At 44.2% G+C, this 23288-nt stretch overlaps 3 protein-coding genes and 1 long non-coding RNA gene across 4 annotated transcripts in view; 2 read left to right on the forward strand and 2 right to left on the reverse strand.

The window, feature by feature from the left end:
- Positions 1-356: 356 nt before the first annotated feature.
- On the reverse strand, positions 357-21552 carry LOC115173349 (uncharacterized). Its single transcript, XM_029731348.1, has 6 exons — positions 21320-21552; positions 21099-21165; positions 20735-20888; positions 20414-20450; positions 19996-20306; positions 357-390 (listed from the first exon to the last, which is right to left on the reverse strand). Exons 1-6 carry the CDS (start codon positions 21470-21472, stop codon positions 384-386), a joined length of 729 nt encoding a protein of 242 aa, XP_029587208.1. The 5' UTR covers positions 21473-21552; the 3' UTR covers positions 357-383.
- The window catches only part of LOC115173347 (uncharacterized), a 29498-nt gene continuing 10020 nt past the window's right edge, over positions 3811-23288 (forward strand). The window contains exon 1 of the mRNA XM_029731345.1: positions 3811-3956. Within this exon, the coding sequence (XP_029587205.1) occupies positions 3939-3956 (18 nt within the window). The 5' untranslated portion in view covers positions 3811-3938. The remainder of the gene's footprint in view (positions 3957-23288) is intronic.
- On the forward strand, positions 8579-11079 carry LOC115173348 (uncharacterized). Its single transcript, XM_029731347.1, has 3 exons — positions 8579-10377; positions 10565-10646; positions 10812-11079. Exons 1-3 carry the CDS (start codon positions 8845-8847, stop codon positions 10958-10960), a joined length of 1764 nt encoding a protein of 587 aa, XP_029587207.1. The 5' UTR covers positions 8579-8844; the 3' UTR covers positions 10961-11079.
- Positions 16118-16736, reverse strand: LOC115173350 (uncharacterized). The gene is made up of 3 exons (XR_003871590.1): positions 16647-16736; positions 16374-16455; positions 16118-16206 (listed from the first exon to the last, which is right to left on the reverse strand). It is a non-coding gene; the product is annotated as an uncharacterized LOC115173350 (long non-coding RNA).

The following is a 23288-nucleotide window of genomic DNA, read 5'->3' on the forward strand; positions in this document are numbered from 1 at the left end:
CCCAAACAGCAAGCAATGCATGTGAAAGAGGCACGGTGGCTAGGAAAAACTCCCTAGGAAAAACTCCCGAGAAAGGCCAAAAACCTAGGAAGAAACCTAGAGAGGAACCAGGCTATGAGGGGTGGCCAGTCCTCTTCTGGCTGTGCCGGGTGGATATTATAACAGAACATGGTCAAGATGTTAAAATGTTCATAAATGACCAGCATGGTCAAATAATAATAATCATTGTAGTTGTCGAGGGTGCAACAAGCACGTCCGGTGAACAGGTCAGGGTTCCGTAGCCGCAGGCAGAACAGTTGAAACTGGAGCAGCAGCATGGCCAGGTGGACTGGGGACAGCAAGGAGTCATCATGCCAGGTAGTCCCGAGGCATGGTCCTAGGGCTCAGGTCCTCCGAGAGAAAGAAAGAAAGAGAGAAAGAGAGAATTAGAGAGAGCATATTTAAATTCACACAGGACACCGGATAAGACAAGAGAATACTCCAGATGAAACAGACTGACCCTAGCCCCCCGGCACATAAACTACTGCAGCATAAATACTGGAGGCTGAGACAGGAGGGATCAGAAGACACTGTGGCCCCATCCGATGATACCCCCGGACAGGGCCAAACAGGAAGGATATAACCCCACCCACTTTGCCAAAGCACAGCCCCCACACCACTAGAGGGATGTCTACAACCACCAACTTACCGTCCGAAGACAAGGCCGAGTATAGCCCACAAAATCTCCGCCATGGCATAACCCAAGGGGGGGCGCCAACCCAGACAGGAAGACCACGTCAGTGACTCAACCCACTCAAGTGACGCACCCCTCCCATGGACGGCATGGAAGAACACCAGTAAGTCAGTGACTCAGCCCCTGTAATAGGGTTAGAGGCAGAGAATCCCAGTGGAAAGAGGGGAACCGGCAAGGCAGAGACAGCAAGGGCGGTTCGTTGCTCCAGCCTTTCCGTTCACCTTCACACTCCTGGGCCAGACTACACTTAATCATAGGACCTACTGAAGAGATAAGTCTTCAGTAAAGACTTAAAGGTTGAGACTGAGTCTGCGTCTCTCACATGGGTAGGCAGACTATTCCATAAAAATGGAGCTCTATAGGAGAAAGCCCTACCTCCAGCCGTTTGCTTAGAAATTCTAGGGACAATTAGGAGGCCTGCGTCTTGTGACCGTAGCGTACGTATAGGTATGTACGGCAGGACCAAATCGGAAAGATAGTTAGGAGCAAGCCCATGTAATGCTTTGTAGGTTAGCAGTAAAACCTTGAAATCAGCCCTTGCCTTAACAGGAAGCCAGTGTAGGGAGGCTAGCACTGGAGTAATATGATCAAATTTTTTGGTTCTAGTCAGGATTCTAGCAGCCGTATTTAGCACTAACTGAAGTTTGTTTAGTGCTTTATCCGGGTAGCCGGAAAGTAGAGCATTGCAGTAGTCCAGCCTAGAAGTAACAAAAGCATGGATTAATTTTTCTGCGTCATTTTTGGACAGAAAGTTTCTGATTTTTGCAATGTTACGTAGATGAAGAACAATCTGGCCTTAACCTCTTGACGGTCGCCTAGGATAGGGGGCGCTACACCATTTTCAACGGCCTCCTACTCAAACTCAGAGGCTAGGATATGCATGTAATTAATATATGTGGATAGAAAACACCCTAAAGTTCCTCAAACTGTTTGAATGGTGTCTGTGAGTATAACAGAACTCATATGGCAGTCAAAACCCCGAGACCGATCGTAACAGGATGTGGAATTCTGAATTGCGGACTCAACTTCAGCGCTGTGCCTATCACTCACACTGTGAGCTATGGTTCATTGAGCACTTCCTATTGCTTCCACTAGATGTCCCCAGTCTTTACAAAGTGGTTTGGGTCTCCTACTGTGAAAAATGCCTGAAAGAGAGGCTATGGAACGCATTATGACGCCGGCGCCCCTGGCTACCCCCACCTTTCAAAACGTTTTGAAAGACAATGAAATCGTCCCCCTTGAATGTTATAGGATCTGTGGTTGTAAAAGGCCCGAAAGATTTATGTTATACAACGTTTGACATGTTTGAACGAACCTAAATGTAAAAAAAAATCACTTTTGGTAAGAGGTTTCGCACGCACAACGGTACTTTTGTTGCAGCCTTCAGGACGCCCTAACCAGAACAAGCTATTGGGACATAAAGGAATAACTTTTTCGAACAAAAATACATTTCTTGTGGACCTGGGATTCCTGGAAGTGCATTCTGATGAAGATAATCAAAGGTAAGGAAATATTTAAAAAAATATACAAGACTAGATTTGATATGCGATTGTTCCAAGATGGCGCTGACCTGTAACGTTAGCCTATTTTTCAGAGTATTGCGTCCCCTTTCATCGCAAAGTATGATTACCCAGTAAAGTTATTTTTAAATCTGGCATTACAGGTGCTTTCAAGAGATATTCATCTATAAATCTTAGAATGACAATATTACATTTTAAAAATGTTTTCGAATAATAATTTAGTAAATTGTAGCGCTGTTTCACCTGAAGCATTTGAGGAAAAATAGTTAGTCAACGTCACGCGCCGATGTAAAATGTTGTTTTTATATATTAATATGAACTTTATCGAACAAAAGAATGCATGTATTGTGTAACATGATGTCCTAGGTGTGTCATCTGATGAAGATTGTCAAAGGTTAGTGCTGCATTTAGCTGTTTTTTGGTTATTTGTGATGCATGTGGTTGGTCGGAAAATGGCTATGTGAATACTTTTACGATGTACTCCTCTAACATAATCTAATGTTGTGCTTTTGCTGTAAAGCCTTTTTGAAATCGGACAACGTGGGTCGATTCAGGAGAGGTGTATCTCTAAAACGATATAATATAGTCCTATATTTGAAAAAAAAAATGACATTTTGTTATGCAAATGGCGATAGGAATTTTCACTGGATGTCCGTCCCCGACCAGGGGTTAATGGCCATGTACCCTTGTAATCTCCACCGGCACAGCCAGAAGAGGACTAGCCACCCCTCAGAGCCTGGTTCCTCTCTAGGTTTCTTCCTAGGTTCCTGCTTTTCTAGGGAGTTTTTCCTAGCCACCGTGCTTCTAAATCTGCATTGCATGCTATTTGGGGTTTTAGGCTGGGTGTCTAAATAAGCACTTTGTGACATGTGCTGATGTAAAAAGGGCTTTATAAATAAATTGTACTGATTGATTGACGATTGATTGTATGAAATGGAGTAGCATATATCCATCATGTAAAATGAACAATGAGCACTGTCTCCATGGAGTATAGCACTGCAGCCTTAGGCAATGTATATTTGCGTGGTGCATAACATTATCTCATATCACATGCATGGCAAGACATGATTGATGTAATTAGATGCTCTGGAGAGATCCCACCCTCCTTCCCCAACACATGTAGAATGCTTAGAAACCACCAGAAACCTGTGAAATGGATCAACAGATGTTGTTTTATCTCCTCTCAAGGTCTGTTGATTTACAGTATCTCAGAATCAGGAACTGTCATATCCCATGTGATATGTCAAAACAAGTTGATGCATGTATTATCATGGTGCATTGGGTTTGTATTTGTATTTATAATGGATCCCCTTTAGCTGCAGCAGCTACTCTTCATGGGGTCCAGTAAAATGAAGGCAGTTATACAATTGTAAAAACATTACTATACATTCACAACAGATTGCAGGGGCTAGGCTGTCAACAGCACGTACTGTGACACTATGATATGTTTTCTGATTAAGTCAACAATACCTCTAGGCATATCTGACGTCATGTATTTGATATCTTATGTGAAGGTTAATGTCCATATTGACATCAGTTCATTGTGTTCGAGGACGGTTCACTGACGGGTTTTCAACGGATAAGATTAGATTAGACTAGTTTAACAGTTACAGAGCAGCTACAGTAGCCTATCAGAACAGCTGCAGTATCAGAGGCGCATAGCCTTAATTAACGGGCTACACATAATGGCTGACGACAGCCAGGTAAGGTTCATTTTAGCCTACGTTTAACGAGCGTTAGAGTTTTCCTAATTCCATCTTGTTCTAATGGCAGGTCTGCCTTAAGTGCAGAAACTATGGTTGATATTAGAAAATAAGTATGATTGGACGTTTAGGCAAGTAATTCCAATTGTGGAATTGTTGTGGGATGTTAGCATACCATACTGCGCGTGTAACATTAGTGCCGTGGAGGATTGTGCAGGTTGCTACAGTAGCCTAGTAGCATGTATTTTATAGGGATCAGATCTGGCTGACTTTTTCACCTGAGCTGCTCGTTGGCTGTCCATAATGAGCCCAGCGAGCAGGATGTGTAGCTGGACTCTGCAATAATTAGCTCCCAGAGCAATTACAAATAACTATTCTTGTTTTAAAAGCGTCATTACAACTAGCAACATGACAGTCAGTCACCTCTAAGCAGGACTCAGTAGAAACGCTATGTGTTGGATTTGTCCATGTCTCGCTAAATTAACCTAGCTACCATAACAGCTGTGGAGAATTTATTCTGCAGTTTTAAGGGATCTCTCTGAAGGTTTTAGATGATACAGTGGAACTTCGTCCTCTGGATGAAGAACTATACATCTCGGCTTGGCTTCATTGCATTATTGCTTGGGAAACGTTGACATGCCCTTTTTGTTGACGGATGGATGAAAATAATGTAATTATAGTATCGTTATACATAGGCTAGCAAGAAAATCCGCATGAGATACCCATAGAACTGAGCCCTGCTCCATTTCAGCACCATGCTGCGGTCTCAGGTGCTGCCCAGACTCGAAACATTTCAGCACCATGGCACGTTCCCCTGACGCCAAGAATGGTGTCAGCTCTATGCAGCGGACAGCTCCATAATGCTGAAATAGTTAAAGCCCCCTAGAACGTCATTGATTTTAAATTATTCTAAGTGCAAGTGGTTATAATTTATTGCATGTCCTAGTTTTGCAGCTTTGCAACCTCAGAATTATAGCTAATGGATTGCAGCGAGTTACGTTTTTGTGCATGGTGATGAATGAGGATGCTTGATAAACCATAAATTAAACGCAAAAACGTGCACTTACAAATATTTTCTTTTGGCAGAACTTTGACAAGCTATGATCTGTTTTCTAATGACATTGACAATTCATATAGACATTAGACTTAGGCCTAATTGTGACATCATGTGTGTATGACATCTTTGAGGAATGCCCTTGCTTCAGCCAATCGGAATCGAGTATTCAGCAATGCTTTGGCATAATTCAAGGACGTTCATATTCACTTCCGTTGTCTGCCGATGGTTCACTGACGTTTTTTCAAAGGAGATATTAGTATTAACTATAAATAGCCTACAACAATAAGCTACACATCATGTCAGACAACAGCAAGGTATGGTTCATTTAGCCTATTTTGAGTTTAGAGGAGAAATTACTAACAGTATAGTAGGTCACTACCACAGCAATAGGTCTCACTGGTTTGATCCATGGACTGAAATCTGACCACTATTGCCATTTTGTTTAAAATAGGAGCGAATAAGTTGTTTTATGAAGTCACAACCTAAGACTGCTATTGACCTCTCATTTATCCACCAGAGCGTGAAATGGGAGGATTCCCCGGATGATTAAAATAAAGTTGTGGAGAATATGAAGGATGAAACAGAGACACATGAGAACAACAAGAACAGGACTGGAGGCAAGGTAAGAAATATGCTGTCCTTTACACATCCTCTGCCTACTTAGGCACAGATCTAGGATTAGTTTACTATCACTAAATCCTAACCTTAAAGCATTAGGAGGAGACGCTACACTGACCTTAGATCTGCTATGAGACCTATAATCTGTTGTCATGTAGGCTAAACGTAAGTCCAGTGGCAGTGCCAAGAAGACTTCCGTGGAGGAGGACAGCAGCATTGGTGCAGGTCCGAGATTACTTCATGTTGGGTGCAGGTTGTGTTCAAATTCATCAGCACTGATCTGAGAAGATAGTATCTATATAGGTGAAAGCAATATAGTGGAGGCCCGCAGAGAGATGTGCTTTTACCTGTACAGTGCAATCAAATCACTGAAGGTGAAGGAAATTAGAAAAAGTTCAGATTCAACTTTAGATTTCTCTTTGCGGATTCCCAGAGTCTTCTCAGACACCCGGGTGTGGTTTCCGGGAAAGGGGATCTATCATTGAGCAGCTGGAGAAGGAGGCTCAGAGGACTCTAATGCCTTCTCTCAAGATTGGGACATGCTGTGCCCCAATCCTCCTCTCCTTCCTGAGGAGTCTAACTGATGAGCAAGTCCCATGTCTTTCTCCAACCTCACATACAACAACTCTGAATTTATAGTCATAGTGCACCTTCTAACCACAAATGCGATTTCAAACACTACACCTAACCCTAACATCACCGTAACCACACCCCTAACTCTTCCTGTAAATCAAGAACAAAATGGCTCATGTACTTGCTAATAGCTTAATTAAATACACTTTTATTTTCCCTAACATGGCTATCTAGTGACTCCACTAACTCAACACCAGTGTGCAGCTAAAAGATGTTTCCTTTCTTTTCTTTTCTCTAGCCAATGGAGAGTGATTCAGCATGTCATGAAAAATAACGTAAGTCTCTCCACATAAGGGTCTGGTCAAAAGTAGTGCGCTATATAGGGAATGGTGTCATGGAATTGCTTGATTGACAAAAACATTACTATGTTTGTTGGCCATAGCTCACATTCGAGCAGCTCTCCATGCTGTGTCTGAAGGTTGTTAAGGTCGTGACCCAGACAGCCCTCCGCATTCTCCTACCAGCGCTAGCTCGTATCATGGGTGTGGACCTGAGGAGTGGGGCAGCCTCCCCAGAATCCCAGTGCTCTCTGACAGGGTCTGAGGATTCCTTAGGCAGTCTGGATGAGCGAGAGAAAAGGCTGCTGATCAGTGAGATGAACTACTGGACTAAGGAGAGGAGGAGGAATGGCAGTGCAGGGTGCCGACAAAAATCCACTCGCAGAACCTCATCACCATGCTGGTCGCCTAAGAGGTATGTTCACAGCAATATTTCAACTTAATAATTGCAAGACCTGACCCATACTTATCATCAATTATTAACTTGGAATTCATACCTTGTAGTTTGAAGTTCTGGTCAGAAATGTTGCCCCTGAGGGGGTGGGTCCAGGTGAAAGTAATTTTGAACTGGGTTAGCCAAAAAGTAATCTATGAATAAATAGATCAGGTACATGCCTTTCAGAATTAATCATATTCTGATGTCGTACAAACATCAAAATCTGGCAAAAACTCGTGTCAGTTGGCTTTAGGCTTCTAGAACTACGGTGGTATGAGAAGTAAACCATCATTGCTCTCATTTGATTTTCAAGCTCACTAATGACCCAGATTAGATACCAGCTGGCTGGTCACATTTGCATGGCATAAGTGGTGATTGTGTGTTTATCTTCAAGTTCCCAGACCTCATTGCAGAGTTTGCCAGCAACTAGAGAGGCTCCCCTCATGGAGGAGCCTCTGAAAGCTCTCTTTGGGGTAACGCAAGAGAGCCTCCTGATATCCCTGGTTGAGGGTCACTCCAACCCCACCTCCTCCAGCTCTTCCGAGTTGAGCTATGCTATCGCGGGGGAGGTAGTACACCAGCTTAACTCTGGCCTCTCAGTGGCCATTCAGGCCAGCTCGGGGAGTTGCCCCCCTATGGACAGTCAGGACATAGCAGCAGGCAAGGAGGTCATTCGGGTAGCCTCGGTGCAGATCCTGGCCGAGCTACAGAGCCAAACGTCTGAGCCAGAGTGGGTAGGGTTTATCGAGCCCCTCATGGACCCTGTGACCGATGATGTGCTGAATGCCATTGTCGGCACAATGGACAAAATGGCACAGGACTACAACATCCTATTGGATCTGGCCAAGAAGATGACAATCTTGGGGTCTAAATTTCTGACCAATCTTCAATGTGACCTTGATGTTGAGTGTCCATCTGGGAAAGAAGGGACCACTCACTTTCTCAAAGAGACTGGATCCTCTAGCAGTGTGGTGTCCAGAAAGCTTCAGACCCTCTCTAGCCCCGACTTTCAGTCTAAAGCCCTCAAGGCGGTGAGCACCATCCTTACAAGGAAAGTCAGCAGCTCTTCTGGCGTGGCTCCTTCCTCTAGGCCTTCTAGTGCTGCTCCTAGCCTTACTGAAGCTCCCCTGAATACCAGCTGCACAGCCCTGACATCTGTAAGCTCCACTGCCACAGTGATTGTTAAGGCATTTGTGGGAGGCATGGAGACGATAGCATCATTTGAAGGCAAATGTGAAGCAGTTGATTGGCCAGTTCCTGTAAATGACCACAAAACAGGGTTTTCACAGAAGATAACCTTCTCTCCAGCCCGCACACTCTATGGCCTTATACGAGCAAAGCTGAGGGACCTTTTAACTCTATCCGCTCGAAGGGAAGGTGTGGCTAAGGATGCTTCTCTTCAGGAGTCTTCAGACACCCTGGAAAAGGCAACTGTTTCAACTGTTGAGGTCCAGTTACCCAGCACCAAACTTAGTAGAGTTCCCAGTGAGAGCCAACCAATACCAGCTCTCTGTCTCTCCAATCTGGATAACAGCACTCAAGAAGTTCTTAGCAGTGTTTTTTCCATCTACAAGTCAGAGTTATCAAAAGAGAGAGAGTAAATGCTTGGCCGTTGTCAGTTCATCTGATGAGTCCCTAGATGCTTGTTGGCTTGTTGATGGTGTCCTATCAAAGCTTGATGACTATACTATTTCCCAGTCACCCTCACCCAATGAAGACTTGAGTGTGAGTACTCAATGTTCTCAACTGAGCTCAGAAGAGAGTGTCAGAATCACACAGTCCTCTACTAGTCTGATTCAGAGCATTAAGAAGCTCTCTAGCAATGACTTTCAGACTCAGGCAGAAGAGGCAGTGAGTAAAGTGCTGATGAGATCCAGTCATTCCTTTATCACACAGATCAGCCATACTGGTCTTCAGAAAAGTCTGCAGGCTGGCTTATCATCTAGCTCGCCATCAGAGATTGCCTCCATGTCCTCTCAGAATACAGCCCCTGGATTAGTGGAAACCTTTGTCAAAGGAATGGTGACTATTTTCCAGAAAAATGAGTCCACTGACACTGTGCTCCTGGAAAGAAGTGGGAGAGTTTTGCAGTGCTCCCACGGGGGCTCCCAACTGGATGATACTGAATTGAGTGTTCAAATATCAGAAGAGAAGCTTTGGTCAACAGCTAAGACCATCTGCGTCAATATGAAGAACATACTTAAGGATTTCTTCACAGGGCTGAAGCCATCCGGATCCGAAAGGACAGAAAATGCTTCTTCCAAAGAGACCCTTGGGGAAATCCTGGTTGCTATCCAGAGTGAAATCTCAAACTTAGGGCGAATTAAGGATTCCAGGGAGCTCCTTCAGATCAACGATATGGTAGGAACTATGCTGAAGGAGGTTGAGAAAAGTGAGGATGACAGTGAACAAGTCTGCCAAGACATCCCTAGAACCTGTTCATCTTTGTCCACTTCTTTGAAGGGTCGTAGTTCCTTGTCTAGCTCTTCAAAGGGTCCTAGGTCAGAGTGTGAGTTAGAGATCAACCTCCCTGGCACTCCCATCCCTGACGGAGTGCCTTTTGATCTGACCTGCCCCATCATCAGGAGCTCCTGCATCGACACCAGGGACTCTAAAATGCCAGAGATTTCTACAAGTGACCTAAGGACAAAGATGATGGCACACACAGATGAACCCCTGCATCGTAACAGTCCAATGACTGACAGCAGCCGACCACCGAGTGCTAAAGCCTCTTTTCGATCCTCCACTACTCCATCTTTCACCAGCAAGGGAACCTCTTTGGTACCAAAGGGAGATGGGATTGACATTGAAGAGAAGGAGGTGAGCATCCCCAGCAGCTCTGGCCATCTGAGGGAGCTCTTAATCAACCCAGACATCAGCAGTGCCACTGCATTCCCACTGCAGTACTTGATGGACTCCAGCAAAGATGATGTCATCTGTTTTGTCACCGTACTGGTGATAAGGTTGCTATCGAAGATCAGACCCTCAGCCCTAGATGGACCCTTCCAACAGGCACCAGACATGACAGAAACATCTCAGCAACTCATCAGACAAGTCCTGTCTGAGTTCTGTGCTGCATCCAGATTCTCCAGGACACAGGAATATTCCCAGAACCTGCACATCCACAGGGTGTTCAGAGGTGTACATAAAAACTTGATGGAGGAGTTTGGCTCTTATAACACCCTGCAAGCAGCTATTTCCTCCCAGGACCCTGCATTTGACAGAGTCCTGGTAAAGTCCTTGACCCAGCAGCTGGTACAGGGACGCAAGGAGGCGTCAAGACCAGCTTCTGCTGCAACAAACCCAGCAGACCAGGCTGAGACAGAGAGGGGGGCTGAGCAGAAAGCAAGAAGGAGCTTCCTTTGCTTTTCAATGACCAAACTCAGGATCAACTTCAAGGTATAGCAGGGAGTTAGCATTTGTTTTTTGTTCCAGTTAGGTGCTGATGTTATTGATGTGGCTATGATAAGACAAATATATGAGATAAATATGTTTTTATTCATCACTAAATTGTTGCCTTGGATTCAGAAGTGTTCCATTTCTTTATATATTCTCTGTACCATTTTCTTTACCTTTCTCCTGTTAGCGTTCCAAGAGAGGAAACAAAAAGGACTGCCATTCAGTCCAGGAACAGACTGAGATTACCTCTACTGATGGACATTGCATAGGTAAGGATGTTTTAGAGCTCTGCTATAGCTTGTAGTTTTGTTTAGGTGTGTGTTAGAAACAGAGTATGCCTACCAAACTCATTGCACAGTTATTTATCAAAGTTATTATACTGTATTTCTCTCTCTCTCTCTCTCTCTCCCCATCCATTTCTCTTGTGTTTCTAGCTCCACACATTGAGGCTCATGGTGCTGAATCTCCAGTTGGAGAGGTTTCTCCCTCCATATCTCAGCCTATCAAAAAACAATCCTTGATTGTCAGGGTCTTTTCAGCAATGATGAAGCCATTCAGGCGCTTCACCAAGAAGAACCTGTAACCTGTTACGCTGCATGAAGAACTACTTTTGTAACAGCAAGACTTTTGACAAGAGGAATTTCTGCATGTCTACCCTTTCAAAGTCTATTTGATCAAATAAATGCAAATTATTTTACAAGAGTTTCAAGTGTTTTGGATGATTGGTAGCACCGAAGCAGCTTTTCTCAGAGAAATGCACTAGTTCCCCCTTGGTTACACATTTATTGTGCAGTTTTTGAGTTGGCAGGACTTGGGGCGGCAGATAGCCTTGTGGTTAGAGCGTTGGGTCAGCAACCGAGAGGTTGCTAGATCAAATCCCTGAGCTAACAAGGTAAAAATCTGTTGTTCTGCCCCTGAACAAGGCAGTTAACCCACTGTTCCTAGGCTGCCACTGTAAATAAGAATTTGTTCTTAACAACTTGTCTTGTAAAAAAAGAAAAATAACCAGAGCTTGTCTCTAATACAATAGTTTCTGCATAGACCGTCAGATAACCAGATGTTCTCTATTAATTTAGTTAGATGACAGTTCCTGATTCTGAGATACTGTAAATCGACAGACCTTGAGAGGAGATAAAACCACATCTGTTGATCCATTTCACTGGTTTCTGGTTTCTTGTGAATGTATAGTAATGTTTTTACAATTGTATAACTGCCTTCATTTTACTGGACCCCATGAAGAGTAGCTGCTGCAGCTAAAGGGGATCCATTATAAATACAAATACAAACCCAATGCACCATGATAATACATGCATCAACTTGTTTTGACATATCACATGGGATATGACAGTTCCTGATTCTGAGATACTGTAAATCAACAGACCTTGAGAGGAGATAAAACAACATCTGTTGATCCATTTCACAGGTTTCTGGTGGTTTCTAAGCATTCTACATGTGTTGGGGAAGGAGGGTGGGATCTCTCCAGAGCATCTAATTACGTCAATCATGTCTTGCCATGCATGTGATGTGAGATAATGTTATGCACCACACAAATATATATTGCCTAAGGCTGCAGTGCTATACTCCATGGAGACAGTGCTCATTGTTCATTTTACATGATGGATATATGCTACTCCATTTCATACAATCAATCATCAATCAATCAGTACAATTTATTTATAAAGTCCTTTTTACATCAGCAGTTGTCACAAAGTGCTTATTTAGACACCCAGCCTAAAACCCCAAATAGCATGCAATGCAGATTTAGAAGCACGGTGGCTAGGAAAAACTCCCTAGAAAAGCAGGAACCTAGGAAGAAACCTAGAGAGGAACCAGGCTCTGAGGGGTGGCTAGTCCTCTTCTGGCTGTGCCGGTGGAGATTATAAGCGTACGTGACCATTAAGGCCAGATTGTTCTTCAAGTACTGTAGTTCAAACGTTCTTCATAGATGACCAGCAGGGTCAAATAATAATGTGGTTATAGAGGGTGAAACAGGTCAGCACCTCAGGAGTAAATGTCAGTTGGCTTTTCATAGCCGAACATTCAGAGGTCGAGACAGCAGGTGTTGTAGAGAGAGAGAGAGAGAGAGAGAGAGAGAGAGAGAGAGAGAGAGAGAGAGAGAGAGAGAGAGGTGGGGGAGAGGGAGAGAGAGAGAGAGGTGGAGGAGAGAAAGAGAGAGAGGTGGGAGAGAGAGAGAGAGAGAGAGAGGTGGGAGAGAGAGAGAGAGAGGTGGGGGAGAGGGAGAGAGAGCTGAGGGAGAGAGAGAGAGAGAGAGAGCGAAGATCGAAACTGAAGGTCCATGACAAAGTATCACGTCCGGAGAACACACATGCCTCTTCATGTGATACATGATGTTTGGCTGTGATGTGCGAAGTGTTATCTAATGGGTTTGGTGATTGTTCTGTGTGAAGTCGTATTCTGCATTGCATCATGGAATGTGATGTGAAATCCCTGGGCCTATGGCTGTTGAAGCTACTCCACTGCACTGCTGCTGTGAGCAGGAGTGGGAGAGAAGCCATGCTTTTATTAGACTCTTCTTCTGTCACTCATTCTCCTGGCTCTCCATCTCAAAGGCTGCCAAATATTTTGAAGAGTGGTTAAAGAGGTGGCTGTGTGCACACACACTTAGACTCCAACTCTATTTACAGTGAAAAGGATTTGATCCCCTGCTGATTTTGTACGTTTACCCACTGACAAAGAAATGATCAGTCTATAATTTTAATGGTAGGTTTATTTGAACAGTGAGAGACAGAGCAACAACAACAAAAATCCAGGAAAACGCATGTCAAAAATGTTATAAATTGATTTGCATTTTAATGAGGGAAATAAGTATTTGACCCCTCTGCAAAACATGACTTAGTACTTGGTGGCAAAACCCTTGTTGGCAATCACAGAGGTCAGACCTTTCTTGTAGTTGGCCACCAGGTTTGCACACATCTCAGGAGGGATTTTGTCCCACTCCTCTTTGCAGATCTTCTCCAAGTCATTAAGGTTTCGAGGCTGACGTTTGGCAACTCGGACCTTCAGCTCCTTCCACAGATTTTCTATGGGATTAAGGTCTGGAGACTGGCTAGGCCACTCCAGGACCTTAATGTGCTTCTTCTTGAGCCACTCCTTTGTTGCCTTGGCCGTGTGTTCTGGGTCATTGTCATGCTGGAATACCCATCCACAAACTATTTTCAGGGAAGGAGGTTCTCACCCAAGATTTGGCGGTACGTGGCCCCGTCCATCGTCCCTTTGATGCGGTGAAGTTGTCCTGTCCCCTTAGCAGAAAAACACCCCCAAAGCATAATGTTTCCACCTCCATGTTTGATGGTGGGGATGGTGTTCTTGGGGTCATAGGCAGCATTCCTCCTCCTCCAAACACGGCGAGTTGAGTTGATGCCAAAGAGCTCCATTTTGGTCTCATCTGACCACAACACTTTCACCCAGTTGTCCTCTGAATCATTCAGATGTTCATTGGCAAACTTCAGACGGGCATGTATATGTGCTTTCTTGAGCAGGGGGACCTTGCGGGCGCTGCAGGATTTCAGTCCTTCACGGCGTAGTGTGTTACCAATTGTTTTCTTGGTGACTATGGTCCCAGCTGCCTTGAGATCATTGACAAGATCCTTCCGTGTAGTTCTGGGCTGATTCCTCACCGTTCTCATGATCATTGCAACTCCACGAGGTGAGATCTTGCATGGAGCCCCAGGCCGAAGGAGATTGACAGTTCTTTTGTGTTTCTTCCATTTGCGAATAATCGCACCAACTGTTGTCACATTCTCACCAAGCTGCTTGACGATGGTCTTGTAGCCCATTCCAGCCTTGTGTAGGTCTACAATCTTGTCCCTGACATCCTTGGAGAGCTCTTTGGTCTTGGCCATGGTGGAGAGTTTGGAATCTGATTGATTGCTTCTGTGGACAGGTGTCTTTTATACAGGTAACAAGGTGAGATTAGGAGCACTCCCTTTAAGAGTGTGCTCCTAATCTCAGCTCGTTACCTGTATAAAAGACACCTGATAGCCAGAAATCTTTCTGACTGAGAGGGGGTGAAATACTTATTTCCCTATTTAAAATGCAAATCAATTTATAAAATTTTTGACATGCGTTTTCCTGGATATTTTTGTTGTTATTCTGTCTCTCACTGTTCAAATAAACCTACTATTAAAATTATAGACTGATCATTTCTTTGTCAGTGGGCAAACGTACAAAATCAGCAGGGGATCAAATACTTTTTCCCCTCACTGTATAGGTTTGTCTTATTCCAGAATACACCCATAATTGTGATCCACACAGTAGGGTTCTATGTTTTCCACTATGTGATTAAAAGTAGTTCTCAGAATAGAGCATTTTTGAATTGCTAATTATGTTTGTTATTATGTAATATAAGGGGCATGCATCAAGATCTAAAGCATGGCAGATTGAGCTGCTGTGGAGTGTTGTGCTACTTGGGCCTCTAGTTCCTATGCAGGCTACAACATGTTACCAGAAGAATACGTTCAGGAAATGTAGTATTCTTATATTTTATAGAGTACATTTACAGTGCAAAGCCAGTGGCATGTCGTCAGTAAAGATTGAAAAAGGTAAGGGGCCAAAACAGCTACCCTGGGAAATTCCTGATTCTACCTTGATTATGTTTGAGAGGCTTCCATTAAAGAACACCCTATGTTTTCTGTTAGACAAGTAACTGTTTATCCACATTATAGCATGAGTGGCTTTGTTTGACCGCTCTACCATAAAGGCCTGATTGGTGGAGTGCTGTAGAGATGGTTGTCCTTCTGGAAGGTTCTCACACCTCCACAGAGGAAGTCCGGAGCTCAGAGTGACCATCAAGTTCTTGGTCACCTCTCAGACCAAAGCCCTTCTCCCCCAATTGCTCAGTTTGGCATGGCGGCCAGCTCTAGGAAGAGTCTTGGTGGTTCCAAACTTCTTCCGATTAAGAATGATGGAGGCCACTGTATTCTTGGGGACCTTCAATATTGCAGAAATGTTTTGGTTCCCTTCACCAGATCTGTGCCTTGACACAATCATGTCTCTGAGCACTACGGACAATTCCTTCGACTTCATGGCTTGGTTTTTGCTCTGACATACACTCTCAACTGCTGGAGCTTATATATTCAACATACAGAAAACATCTCAGGGGGTTGATCTAGCTGCAGATAGCTAATTCTCCTCTATGTGTTTTCCCCTTGCTGCTAATAAGCCCTTATCAATCTAACTAAATTAATAGAGAACATCTGGTTATCTGACATTCTATGCAGCAACTATTGTATTAGAGACAAGCTCTGGTTATTTGATTTATTTTACAAGACAAGTTGTTAAGAACAAATTCTTATTTACAGTGGTAGCCTAGGAACAGCGGGTTAACTGCCTTGTTCAGGGGCAGAACAACAGATTTTTACCTTGTCAGCTCAGGGATTTGATCTAGCAACCTCTCGGTTGCTAACCCAACACTCTAACCACAAGGCTATCTGCCGCCCCAAGTCCTGCCAACTCAAAAACTGCACAATAAATGTGTAACCAAGGGGGAACTAGTGCATTTCTCTGAGAAAAGCTGCTTCAGTGCTACCAATCATCCAAAACACTTGTAAAACAATTTGCATTTATTTGATCAAATAGACTTTGAAAGGGTAGACATGCAGAAATTCCTCTTGTCAAAAGTCTTGCTGTTACAAAAGTAGTTCTTCATGCAGCGTAACAGGTTACAGGTTCTTCTTGGTGAAGCGCCTGAATGGCTTCATCATTGCTGAAAAGACCTGACAATCAAGGATTGTTTTTTGATAGGCTGAGATATGGAGGGAGAAACCTCTCCAACTGGAGATTCAGCACCATGAGCCTCAATGTGTGGAGCTAGAAACACAAGAGAAATGGATGGGGAGAGAGATAGAGAGAGAGAGAAATACAGTACAATAACTTTGATAAATAACAGTGCAATGAGTTTGGTAGGCATAGTCTATGTTTCTAGCACACACCTAAACAAAACTACAAGCTATAGCAGAGCTCTAAAACATCCTTACCTATGCAATGTCCATCAGTAGAAGGAATCTCATTCTGTTCCTGGACTGAATGGCAGTCCTTTTTGTTTCTTCTCTTGGAACGCTAACAGGAGAAAGGTAAAGAGAATGGTACAGAGAATGAATAAATAAATAAATGGAACACTTCTGAATCCAAGGCATCAATTTAGTGATGAATAAAAACATATTTATCTCATATATTTGTCTTATCATAGCCACATCAATAACATCAGCACCTAACTGGAACAAAAAACAAATGCTAACTCCCTGCTATACCTTGAAGTTGATCCTGAGTTTGGTCATTGAAAAGCAAAGGAAGCTCCTTCTTGCTTTCTGCTCAGCCCCCCTCTCTGTCTCAGCCTGGTCTGCTGGGCTTGTTGCAGCAGAAGCTGGTCTTGACGCCTCCTTGCGTCCCTGTACCAGCTGCTGGGTCAAGGACTTTACCAGGACTCTGTCAAATGCAGGGCCCTGGGAGGAAATAGCTGCTTGCAGGGTGTTATAAGAGCCAAACTCCTCCATCAAGTTTTTATGTACACCTCTGAACACCCTGTGGATGTGCAGGTTCTGGGAATATTCCTGTGTCCTGGAGAATCTGGATGCAGCACAGAACTCAGACAGGACTTGTCTGATGAGTTGCTGAGATGTTTCTGTCATGTCTGGTGCCTGTTGGAAGGGTCCATCTAGGGCTGAGGGTCTGATCTTCGATAGCAACCTTATCACCAGTACGGTGACCAACAGATGACATCATCTTTGCTGGAGTCCATCAAGTACTGCAGTGGGAATGCAGTGGCACTGCTGATGTCTGGGCTGATTAAGAGCTCCCTCAGATGGCCAGAGCTGCTGGGGATGCTCACCTCCTTCTCTTCAATGTCAATCCCATCTCCCTTTGGTACCAAAGAGGTTCCCTTGCTGGTGAAAGATGGAGTAGTGGAGGATCGAAAAGAGGCTTTAGCACTCGGTGGTCGGCTGCTGTCAGTCATTGGACTGTTACGATGCAGGGGTTCATCTGTGTGTGCCATCATCTTTGTCCTTAGGTCACTTGTAGAAATCTCTGGCATTTTAGAGTCCCTGGTGTCGATGCAGGAGCTCCTGACGATGGGGCAGGTCAGATCAAAAGGCACTTCGTCAGGGATGGGAGTGCCAGGGAGGTTGATCTCTAACTCACACTCTGACCTAGGACCCTTTGAAGAGCTAGACAAGGAACTACGACCCTTTAAAGAAGTGGACAAAGATGAACAGGTTCTAGGGATGTCTTGGCAGACTTGTTCACTGTCATCCTCACTTTTCTCAACCTCCTTCAGCATAGTTCCTACCATATCGTTGATCTGAAGGAGCTCCCTGGAATCCTTAATTCGCCCTAAGTTTGAGATTTCACTCTGGATAGCAACCAGGATTTCCCCAAGGGTCTCTTTGGAAGAAGCATTTTCTGTCCTTTCGGATCCGGATGGCTTCAGCCCTGTGAAGAAATCCTTAAGTATGTTCTTCATATTGACGCAGATGGTCTTAGCTGTTGACCAAAGCTTCTCTTCTGATATTTGAACACTCAATTCAGTATCATCCAGTTGGGAGCCCCCGTGGGAGCACTGCAAAACTCTCCCACTTCTTTCCAGGAGCACAGTGTCAGTGGACTCATTTTTCTGGAAAATAGTCGCCATTCCTTTGACAAAGGTTTCCACTAATCCAGGGGCTGTATTCTGAGAGGACATGGAGGCAATCTCTGATGGCGAGCTAGATGATAAGCCAGCCTGCAGACTTTTCTGAAGACCAGTATGGCTGATCTGTGTGATAAAGGAATGACTGGATCTCATCAGCACTTTACTCACTGCCTCTTCTGCCTGAGTCTGAAAGTCATTGCTAGAGAGCTTCTTAATGCTCTGAATCAGACTAGTAGAGGACTGTGTGATTCTGACACTCTCTTCTGAGCTCAGTTGAGAACATTGAGTACTCACACTCAAGTCTTCATTGGGTGAGGGTGACTGGGAAATAGTATAGTCATCAAGCTTTGATAGGACACCATCAACAAGCCAACAAGCATCTAGGGACTCATCAGATGAACTGACAACGGCCAAGCATTTACTCTCCACTTTTGATAACTCTGACTTGTAGATGGAAAAAACACTGCTAAGAACTTCTTGAGTGCTGTTATCCAGATTGGAGAGACAGAGAGCTGGTATTGGTTGGCTCTCACTGGGAACTCTACTAAGTTTGGTGCTGGGTAACTGGACCTCAACAGTTGAAACAGTTGCCTTTTCCAGGGTGTCTGAAGACTCCTGAAGAGAAGCATCCTTAGCCACACCTTCTTCTCGAGCGGATAGAGTTAAAAGGTCCCTCAGCTTTGCTCGTATAAGGCCATAGAGTGTGCGGGCTGGAGAGAAGGTTATCTTCTGTGAAAACCCTGTTTTGTGGTCATTTACAGGAACTGGCCAATCAACTGCTTCACATTTGCCTTCAAATGATGCTATCGTCTCCATGCCTCCCACAAATGCCTTAACAATCACTGTGGCAGTGGAGCTTACAGATGTCAGGGCTGTGCAGCTGGTATTCAGGGGAGCTTCAGTAAGGCTAGGAGCAGCACTAGAAGGCCTAGAGGAAGGAGCCACGCCAGAAGAGTTGCTGACTTTCCTTGTAAGGATGGTGCTCACCGCCTTGAGGGCTTTAGACTGAAAGTCGGGGCTAGAGAGGGTCTGAAGCTTTCTGGACACCACACTGCTAGAGGATCCAGTCTCTTTGAGAAAGTGAGTGGTCCCTTCTTTCCCAGATGGACACTCAACATCAAGGTCACATTGAAGATTGGTCAGAAATTTAGACCCCAAGATTGTCATCTTCTTGGCCAGATCCAATAGGATGTTGTAGTCCTGTGCCATTTTGTCCATTGTGCCGACAATGGCATTCAGCACATCATCGGTCACAGGGTCCATGAGGGGCTCGATAAACCCTACCCACTCTGGCTCAGACGTTTGGCTCTGTAGCTCGGCCAGGATCTGCACCGAGGCTACCCGAATGACCTCCTTGCCTGCTGCTATGTCTTGACTGTCCATAGGGGGGCAACTCCCCGAGCTGGCCTGAATGGCCACTGAGAGGCCAGAGTTAAGCTGGTGTACTACCTCCCCCGCGATAGCATAGCTCAACTCGGAAGAGCTGGAGGAGGTGGGGTTGGAGTGACCCTCAACCAGGGATATCAGGAGGCTCTCTTCCGTTACCCCAAAGAGAGCTTTCAGAGGCTCCTCCATGAGGGGAGCCTCTCTAGTTGCTGGCAAACTCTGCAATGAGGTCTGGGAACTTGAAGATAAACACACAATCACCACTTATGCCATGCAAATGTGACCAGCCAGCTGGTATCTAATCTGGGTCATTAGTGAGCTTGAAAATCAAATGAGAGCAATGATGGTTTACTTCTCATACCACCGTAGTTCTAGAAGCCTAAAGCCAACTGACACTATTTATTCATAGATTACTTTTATGGCTAACCCAGTTAAAAATTACTTTCACCTGGACCCACCCCCTCAAGGGCAACATTTCTGACCAGAACTTCAAACTACAAGGTATGAATTCCAAGTTTAATAATTTATGATAAGTATGGGTCAGGTCTTGCAATTATTAAGTTGAAATATTGCTGTGAACATACCTCTTAGGCGACCAGCATGGTGATGAGGTTCTGCGAGTGGATTTTTGGAGGCACCCTGCACTGCCATTCCTCCTCCTCTCCTTAGTCCAGTAGTTCATCTCACTGATCAGCAGCCTTTTCTCTCGCTCATCCAGACTGCCTAAGGAATCCTCAGACCCTGTCAGAGAGCACTGGGATTCTGGGGAGGCTGCCCCACTCCTCAGGTCCACACCCATGATACGAGCTAGCGCTGGTAGGAGAATGCGGAGGGCTGTCTGGGTCACGACCTTAACAATCTTCAGACACAGCATGGAGAGCTGCTCGAATGTGAGCTATGGCCAACAAACAGAGTAATGTTTTTGTCAATCAAGCAATTCCATGACACCATTCCCTATATAGCGCACTACTTTTGACCAGAACCTTATGTGGAGAGACTTACGTTATTTTTCATGCCATGCTGAATCACTCTCCATTGGCTAGAGAAAAGATAAGAAAGGAAACATATTTTAGCTGCACACTGGTGTTGAGTTAGTGGAGTCACTAGATAGCCATGTTAGGGAAAATAAAAGTGTATTTAATTAAGCTATTAGCAAGTACATGAGCCATTTTGTTCTTGATTTACAGGAAGAGTTAGGGGTGTGGTTACGGTGATGTTAGGGTTAGGTGTAGTGTTTGAAATCGCATTTGTGGTTAGAAGGTGCACTATGACTATAAATTCAGAGTTGTTGTATGTGAGGTTGGAGAAAGACATGGGACTTGCTCATCAGTTAGACTCCTCAGGAAGGAGAGGAGGATTGGGGCACAGCATGTCCCAATCTTGAGAGAAGGCATTAGAGTCCTCTGAGCCTCCTTCTCCAGCTGCTCAATGATAGATCCCCTTTCCCGGAAACCACACCCGGGTGTCTGAGAAGACTCTGGGAATCCGCAAAGAGAAATCTAAAGTTGAATCTGAACTTTATATCTAATTTCCTTCACCTTTAGTGATTTGATTGCACTGGACAGGTAAAAGCACATCTCTCTGCGGGCCTCCACTATATTGCTTTCACCTATATAGATACTATCTTCTCAGATCAGTGCTGATGAATTTGAACACAACCTGCACCCAACATGAAGTAATCTCGGACCTGCACCAATGCTGCTGTCCTCCTCCACGGAAGTCTTCTTGGCACTGCCACTGGACTTACGTTTAGCCTACATGACAACAGATTATAGGTCTCATAGCAGATCTAAGGTCAGTGTAGCGTCTCCTCCTAATGCTTTAAGGTTAGGATTTAGTGATAGTAAACTAATCCTAGATCTGTGCCTAAGTAGGCAGAGGATGTGTAAAGGACAGCATATTTCTTACCTTGCCTCCAGTCCTGTTCTTGTTGTTCTCATGTGTCTCTGTTTCATCCTTCATATTCTCCACAACTTTATTTTGATCATCCGGGGAATCCTCCCATTTCACGCTCTGGTGGATAAATGAGAGGTCAATAGCAGTCTTAGGTTGTGACTTCATAAAACAACTTATTCGCTCCTATTTTAAACAAAATGGCAATAGTGGTCAGATTTCAGTCCATGGATCAAACCAGTGAGACCTATTGCTTGTGGTAGTGACCTACTATACTGTTAGTAATTTCTCCTCTAAACTCAAAATCGGCTAAATGAACCATACCTTGCTGTTGTCTGACATGATGTGTAGCTTATTGTTGTAGGCTATTTATAGGTAATACTAATATCTCCTTTGAAAAAACGTCAGTGAACCATCGGCAGAACAACTGAAGTGAATATGAACGTCCTTGAATTATGCCAAAGCAGTGTTGAAGTACTCGATTCCGATTGGCTGAAGCAGGGCATTCCTCAAAGATGTCATACCACATGATGTCACAATTAGGCCTAAGTCTAATGTCTATATGAATTGTCAAATGTCATTAGAAAACAGATCATAGCTTGTCAAAGTTCTGCCAAACGAAAATATTTGTAAGTGCACGTTTTTGCGTTTAATTTATGGTTTATCAAGCATCCTCATTCATCACCATGCACAAAAACGTAACTCGCTGCAATCCATTAGCTATAATTCTGAGGTTGCAAAGCTGCAAAACTAGGACATGCAATAAATTATAACCACTTGCACTTAGAATAATTTAAAATCAATGACGTTCTAAGGGGCTTTAACTATTTCAGCATTATGGAGCTGTCCGCTGCATAGAGCTGACACCATTCTAGGCGTCAGGGGAACGTGCCATGGTGCTGAAATGTTTCGAGTCTGGGCAGCACCTGGTGCTGAAATGGAGCAGGGCTCAGTTCTATGGGTATCCCATGCGGATTTTCTTGCTAGCCTATGTATAACGATACTATAATTACATTATTTTCATCCATCCGTCAACAAAAAGGGCATGTCAACGTTTCCCAAGCAATAATGCAATGAAGCCAAGCCGAGATGTATAGTTCTTCATCCAGAGGACGAAGTTCCACTGTATCATCTAAAACCTTCAGAGAGATCCCTTAAAACTGCAGAATAAATTCTCCACAGCTGTTATGGTAGCTAGGTTAATTTAGCGAGACATGGACAAATCCAACACATAGCGTTTCTACTGAGTCCTGCTTAGAGGTGACTGACTGTCATGTTGCTAGTTGGAGCGAGCAGTCGCACTTCGCTTCGCTCCACAGGTAATATTACACTTCATTATATTACAACGGTTTGATTTGTTTGATCTGAGTAATTTTCCCTATTTAAAATGCAAATCAATTTATAACATTTTTGACATGCGTTTTTCTGGATAGTTTTGTTGTTTTTCTGTCTCTCACTGTTCAAATAAACCTACTATTAAAATTATAGACCGATCATTTCTTTGTCAGTGGGCAAACGTACAAAATCAGCAGGGGATCAAATACTTTTTCCCTCACTGTAAATAGAGTTGGAGTCGAAGTGTGTGTGCACACAGCCACCTCTTTAACCACTCTTCAAAATATTTGGCAGCCTTTGAGATGGAGAGGCAGGAGAATGAGTCACAGAAGAAGAGTCTAATAAAAGCATGGCTTCTCTCCCACTCCTGCTCACAGCAGCAGTGCAGTGGAGTAGCTTCAACAGCCATAGGCCCAGGGATTTCACATCACATTCCATGATGCAATGCAGAATACGGCTTCACACAGAACAATCACCAAACCATTAGATAACACTTCGCACATCACAGCCAAACATCATGTATCACATGAAGAGGCATGTGTTTCTCCGGACGTGATACTTTGTCATGGACCTTCAGTTTCGATCCTCTCTCTCTCTACCTCTCTACCTCTCTACCTCTGAATGTTCAGCTATGAAAAGCCAACTGACA

The sequence above is a fragment of the Salmo trutta genome, chromosome 34 (genome assembly GCF_901001165.1).
Source record: "Salmo trutta chromosome 34, fSalTru1.1, whole genome shotgun sequence".
Lineage (NCBI taxonomy): Eukaryota > Metazoa > Chordata > Actinopteri > Salmoniformes > Salmonidae > Salmo > Salmo trutta.